The 6,748-nt window shown below is 32.4% G+C and overlaps 1 protein-coding gene across 1 annotated transcript; it reads right to left on the bottom strand.

Annotated features, from left to right (window-relative positions):
* Positions 1–3,875: 3,875 nt before the first annotated feature.
* Positions 3,876–6,404, bottom strand: LOC145165799 (alpha/beta-Hydrolases superfamily protein). Its single transcript, XM_079084696.1, has 8 exons — positions 5,859–6,404; positions 5,661–5,755; positions 5,463–5,566; positions 5,264–5,364; positions 5,073–5,176; positions 4,554–4,991; positions 4,336–4,467; positions 3,876–4,239 (listed from the first exon to the last, which is right to left on the bottom strand). Exons 1-8 carry the CDS (start codon positions 6,108–6,110, stop codon positions 4,077–4,079), a joined length of 1,389 nt encoding a protein of 462 aa, XP_078940822.1. The 5' UTR covers positions 6,111–6,404; the 3' UTR covers positions 3,876–4,076.
* Positions 6,405–6,748: the final 344 nt, after the last annotated feature.

Here is a 6,748-nt window from a genome sequence, read left to right as displayed (position 1 = left end):
TTAATCAAGACTATATATATATATATATATATATATATATATATATAGGGATAGTGAATATAAGGTTGTTATATACCCAAACTTAGGTGTGGAACCATCAAAACGAACGACGTAGTTTTACTTGAACATCACAAAATATTTCCCTTTTATATACCCACTTTTAATTATATATACATATATATCGTCAACGACGTTCCAGTGTATTTCTAGCAACAAAATATGATCTTTATTTAACATTTAACATTGTCGTTTACAAAATAATTTCGCAGCAAAAGGAATAGAGAAGAACAGATTAGTGAAAAAGTTTTGAAGTTAATAGTTTCAAATTCCAATTGGATTGTTCAGTGGTTTTTTTATCATTTAAAATAATATTCAAATTTATAATAAACAATTCCTTGATAATTGTGTAAACCTAAATACTGCATGAATGTTAAGATTTCCGTCTTAAATAAACTAAGAAATCAATTGATTATTTTTATTAAACAAATCGCGGATGTTGCCTTCACAAAGAAATTAATGACCTCTTTCTTAAAGAAATTGATCAAAATGAACATTGAAGAAATTAATCTCTGTTTCTAAACATTGAAGACGTCGATTTAATAAAATTGGGGTAAAACTACTCTACCAAAAATAAATGAGAAAATCAAGGTTTTCAAGGAATTAGAAATAAGTAGTTATATTTTAGTTCAAAACGGCGTAGTTTTGAATGGTTCCGCATCCAATCTTAGGTATATAACAGGCTCATATTCATTTTTCATATATATATATATATATATATATATATATATATATATATATATATATATATATATATAGGTTCTTACGAAAATATAAATAATTTGTGAAAATGAAAGAACCTATCAAAATGTGCCACGTGTGTTTATTTATTATTAAAAAATTAAAATTAAATATTGATTACATAATAGAATTAGGGAGAAATTGGTAAATTTTATTTTTTATATACGGTTACAAAGAATGTAACTGTGCAATGTTCCTGATTGCACGGAGTTAATTATGATACCTATTTCCCCCCTCGTCGTTTCCCGTAGCTTTTTCACTCACGCCTGCTGAAATCAAATGACACCTCCACTTACTGTCGGTCTTCAAAGTTAGTCTCCACTTCCACCACCGCTCGACCCCTTCGACCAATGCACCGTCTCCAATCATGACTTCTGAAATCAAACGAAAGCCTTCATTCGTGATGCGTTAAACGACATTGTACTGCTGCACCGCCCTTCGCGACTACAGTCCAAGCGACCATATTGATCCAAATAAGCCAACTGTTTGATGAAATGCCACTAAGAATCTTATCATTACAAATCATCGCCAAAATGATTAAGAAAGAATGCTCTCAAATTGGTTTTTCATTCTCTCTTACTAGATTACCTTATTAACTTTCTAATCTTCTTTTGTTTCAATATTTGATCTTGAAGAAACAAGAGCTCCAAAGGGTTAACTACACAGCTGATATCTTGGTGGATTCAGAATTTGGAAAACCTGGAGCAATCACCATTACAAATAAGCACCAAAGCGAGTTCTTCTTGGAGACTATCACCTTTGAAGGATTTGCATGTGGTCCTGTTCATTTGTTCATTTCCCCTGTAATTCTTGGGTTCAATCCACCAAAGATCATTGAAACCCATAATTTTTTTCTCTAGTCAGGTAAATTCAACATTTTTCCCACATACATTCCTAGTCAAATCTTGATTATTTAGCTTGTTATTATTCAACTTGAAAACACCAACAACAAAAGAATCCAAACCCAAATAAAAAACGTCAAGATTCAAAATTTCAAAGTCGAACCTTAAATTTCCATCCTATGACTTATCATAATTTGAATATTCCTGGTCTTAAAAAGATACTCCATTTGGATTCCAAGCTTTCGCTTTCATTGATCAAAACTATAACTTTCTTTTTTCCCTATTTGCAGGCATATTTGCCTAATGAAACTCCATTAGGATTAAAGTCTTTAAGAGAAAATGACCTTAAAGATTTAAGAGGTGATGGGGATGGAATCAGAAAGCTATCAGATCAAATCTATGATTAGAATGTTTATAACGATTTGGGAAATCCGGATATGGGAAATTATATATTAGGCCATCACTTGGAGGTGATAAAATCCCATATCCAAGAAGATTCCAAACTGAACCAAGTGATTATGTATATTTATAATTTTTATTTATGGCATGATTGATTAACTGTTGATAAAAATGTTGATTTTGTCTTGGTTGTAGGGATCTTTATGCTGAGTACATCATGAAAACCTTGAGGAAGTAAATGGTGATGGGGATCTTTATGCAATTGCTGTAGGGTGGACTGGTTAATGCATGATGGGGCCTTTGCTAATATATATTTATTTACTGTGTTTATCTATTTATTTTATTATTTTTTTTTAATTTGTGTTAGCGATGAAAGAATGACCTTTTGTATTGTTATTTATTCAGATCATCGACAATGTAAAATTTCATTGGATAAATCAAATTTGGTGTTATGTTCTTTGAAATTATGTTGAAGTTAAGTGATGTATAAAGAAATGATATTCTAATAAGTATTTGAGAAGATTAAGATCGAGCTAGAAAAATGGAAGCAAAAAGTAAAGATTTAAGAAGTCAAATTTGTACAAATTTATGATTAAACGTAAAAGGATAATTTTTTTCAACTCTATTATTAAATAGTTTTTATAAAGGAATCATAATAGGCATAACTAATGCCCATATAATTATGTAGAAAAAAACCAACTTACGGTTTCTTAGATGGATATAACCGATTACAGAAGTTACAGATGAGGAAGTTTTTAAAATTACAATTATACCTTTTTAACCTTCTTGTAAGTTTATAATTTAAAAATTATATGTGGGTGAGGTGTCAAATCCTAATAGGTTCTTTTCATTTTTACAATATATATGTGTTTTCGCAAGAGCCCTCCATATATATATATATATATATATATATATATATATATATATATATATATATATATATATATATATATATATATATATATATATTATGATTTGATTACTTTGTCTGGTTTGATATCATCATCTTGTACTATACACTAAAGAAATATTTTTGTACAAATTACATAAATTTTATTTCAAAAAGAAAATTTAAGGGTCAACCACGAAGTTTATGACCGAATAAAGTGGACTACTAGTAATTCAAAACTTCATTACAAATCCATGTCCGAAATACTTATTCTGTACAATTTAAAAGTAATAAATTTTATAAATATTAAAAATCACATGATAAATTTTCAATCTATAAGTTATAATACTTAATACACAATATATTATATTTAAAGAAATCGGATCAAGTGGAACAAAGGATAATGCCCAAGCACTTGGTGCCGTTTAGTTTTTTTCCTTTTTTTCTTCGATGGTCTTGGTTGATTGAATTGTGTTTCCGTTACATCGGGAGAATCCGGTATCGGTTGTGGTTGAAAAGCTTGTTGGTATACAAAAACAGATTGATAAGGTTGTTGGAAATTAAATTGTTGTTTGAATGGTTGTTAAAAAAGTGGTTGTTGTAGGATAAGGGAGCTTTGGAGCAAGCACATGAAACCAACTTGTCTTGAATCTAAGCTCATATATTGACGTGGTGTAGTGTCTAACAAAAAACGGTGTGTAACAATTTTGGTTTCGGTTTGTTGGTGGAGTATTGGGATTTTATTCCATGGTAGGAGAGTAAGTTGACAAAAATGTATGTATGTGTGAATAATAGACAAAGAAATTAAAGAATGGTGTGAAAAATAGTTTAACCAAGTGATAAATTTATAGGTAAAATTCGTTAAACAGGTCTATATTGTCTTAATGTTTAGGTTAATCTACTTCAGTGATCTTGGAAACGCACAAAAACTGATGAACAAAAAAAGAAACAAGCAAAACAAGCTCTATTTTGCTTCTAAAAACGGTTACATCATTAGCACGAAGCATATCAGTTGTGTAATACAATACAAGAAGACGGCGAACACATACATAAATCTTCATGAATCTATTGCTGTACAACAACAACAGCAGTTGGTAGGTATCATTTGCAACAACATTTGTGTCGCAGACAAACACAAATCTATACCCCTAATTTCCTGAATTAGCATGATCTGGCATTGTGGGAACCTTTCTAAATGCATGTTTCCTACAGCGCTCAAATATACTGTCGTATATCACATCAAATTGCACTCCTGCTCTTTCACGATTCACTATGAAAAGTATATGATCGCCTTCCACTATCTTGTAATACCTACAACAACCCATCGCAAACAATTATTTATTTATTATATAGTTAATCTGGAAAAAACGAATTATTTATGCTTAAATTATTCGTTATAATTTATACCAGATGCCTGTTTGCAAGGGTTGACATTCAGAATCTTCAACAACAAAACGACTAGGGTGTTCAACCGGGATACGGGGGTGAGTCATAGAAATGGTATTTAGTGCGCCATCATTATCCCACCAATCTTCATCCCTAAAAAAACGAATTTATAAAATATAAAATCAAACACAAATTTATATAACTAACATTTTTTATAATTATCTCGGATGTCAACAAACCTGTAGCCCTTGAAAGGGGGAGGAACATCTGGTGGGTGCTTCCATTGACTCATCTGCAAGACTCTGATGAAAAGCAACGGGTGGACTCCTTGAATGTTGGAAGGAACAGTAAAACCCATGAATTTTTTAGTACGTTTTGTCGCGTAACTAAAGTAGTAGGTGCTAGGAAAGGTGTTAAGACGGCTGTTGAGACGCATAGCTCCTTGGATTGTAAGATCTGGAAGGATCCAGTCACCAGAAGTAAAAGGGCCAGAGTTTCCAACAAGACAATCAATAAGTCCCCATATCCCCGATTTCTTCCATGACATATTGAAATGATCAAATCCAAAAGAGTAATAATATTTCAAGAACGGAATGTCAAACCAGTCGTAGAGGATCACTCCTATACGCAATAACTGGAGAAGGCATACCGATTTCATGGATTTCCCATCATCTTGCCTGAAAAAATGGAGATGCGATAGGGTTTTTACAATCAATCACTTCCCTAGAACAAAAGATTTGAGGAAATTGAGAACTTACTGCATTCCGTCCAAGTAAGCTCGTGTGGTTCCATTGAAGGCACCGGATAATGACGTAACACTCAAGACCCAACTTTCAGAAGTATTTTCGTGTCCCCTGAACGCCTGAAAATTTACGATAGGTTGTGTTGTTTTCAATTTACAAATCCCAGAAAACGAATATGGTGATGTTGAATTGTAATGAAAACGAACCTTATCCGCCAACATTTGCTGCAAAGCTCGTATCACCTGAGCTCCGGCAGAATGCCCAACAAAGTGAATTGGATGATCTTCGTCCCATATAGGATAATGTCCTAATGAATTCAAGTAAATTTAAAATCAAGGATTGTTGATTTTGATTCGATTATTTTGTTTGTGATATTATAGAAAGATTGGGAGATTTTTTTCTAACCTTGTTCATATGTTCTTCCAAATTGGGAATGCCCATAAGCCTTGCTGTGTTCTTCACCGTAATCAACTTGGCCGCCTTTCAAGTAATAGAATAATTCTCTAGCCCTAAAAGTAAATACAATAATATATGATCACAACCCAGTAATTCTTCATAAACATGATATTAAAGCATGAATTTGGGCGGAAATTAAGAACAAACCTGTCATAAATACTGGTTAATGAACCCAAATCAGGCACCAAAACCTTCTCGTCCTTCTTTTCTGCCCCAGCAAAATAAGACAACCCCCCTAATCTCTGTTAAGAGAATGCAAAATCAGATTGTGTTTAGATAGATTACTTAAAAGGAAGCAATACCCAGAAATCATGTTTAACAGATAATCATGATGAAACTCATTACCCCTTTTCCAAATCCAAAAATTCCATGAACCAACACAATGGGGGGCAGATCATTATCAGCGGCTGGAGACCCGATAAACTGTTCATCCCGGATTGATGGTTCAACATTTGACTTGAAAAACAGATCGTTCAAAGCTAATGAAAGATCACCGGCGACTGCAGAGCTAAAAATGTATAACCCAAACAATAAATGAACCAAAGAACTGGTGAATAGCTCGATCAATTGAAGAGCTGCTATCGAAAACCGAAACATCTTCCAGAACACCCACAACAATCTCTACTGCTCAAAAGAAACAGAGCCTTCTTCTGGGTTGAAAGAGAGAAGAAGGCCCTAATTTCTTTAAGAAACTCTGGAAGATTTCAATTTCAATCTAGAAATTTGAAACCCGGATGAATAAATGCGAATATCTTGTGGATTTGATGAGATTTCTCTAGAATTCGGTTGGTTGTTTTTTCAAAGGTGTTCGTTTACCACAATTTTCTCATTCCTCAACTCATCTCAAAAATTGGAAGTCACAACGCATTACAGAGGGCAAGTTTCCGTTCACTCATTCAATTTGACATCACATTTGTACACAAAGGGTCCACAGATGCTGGTCCCCGATTGGTTCCACGTGGCATAGAAATTTACGTCGATTAAACTTAAACAAAGTTTTCATCTATAATTATCCGTTTTTTTTTAAATGCAATTAAATAATAGTAAATCACAAATTAGGTTAATATTTCTGGGGTTTTCTCCTATTTTTCTAATTCCATCCCTTATTTGATTTGATTTGGTTTTTCGTTTTCTGTTGTTTTTTTTTATTGTTTTTAATTCATTATTATTATTATTATTATAAATTTCGAACAAAATTTTATAATTCGGACAACATTATAAAATTGGACGACTAT

The sequence above is a fragment of the Lactuca virosa genome, chromosome 3 (genome assembly GCF_052849685.1).
Source record: "Lactuca virosa cultivar CGN04683 chromosome 3, Lactuca_virosa_CGN04683_v6, whole genome shotgun sequence".
NCBI classification, from domain to species: domain Eukaryota; kingdom Viridiplantae; phylum Streptophyta; class Magnoliopsida; order Asterales; family Asteraceae; genus Lactuca; species Lactuca virosa.
The sequence above is the reverse complement of the archived record's forward strand: the minus strand, read 5'-3'. Positions and strand labels throughout refer to the sequence as shown.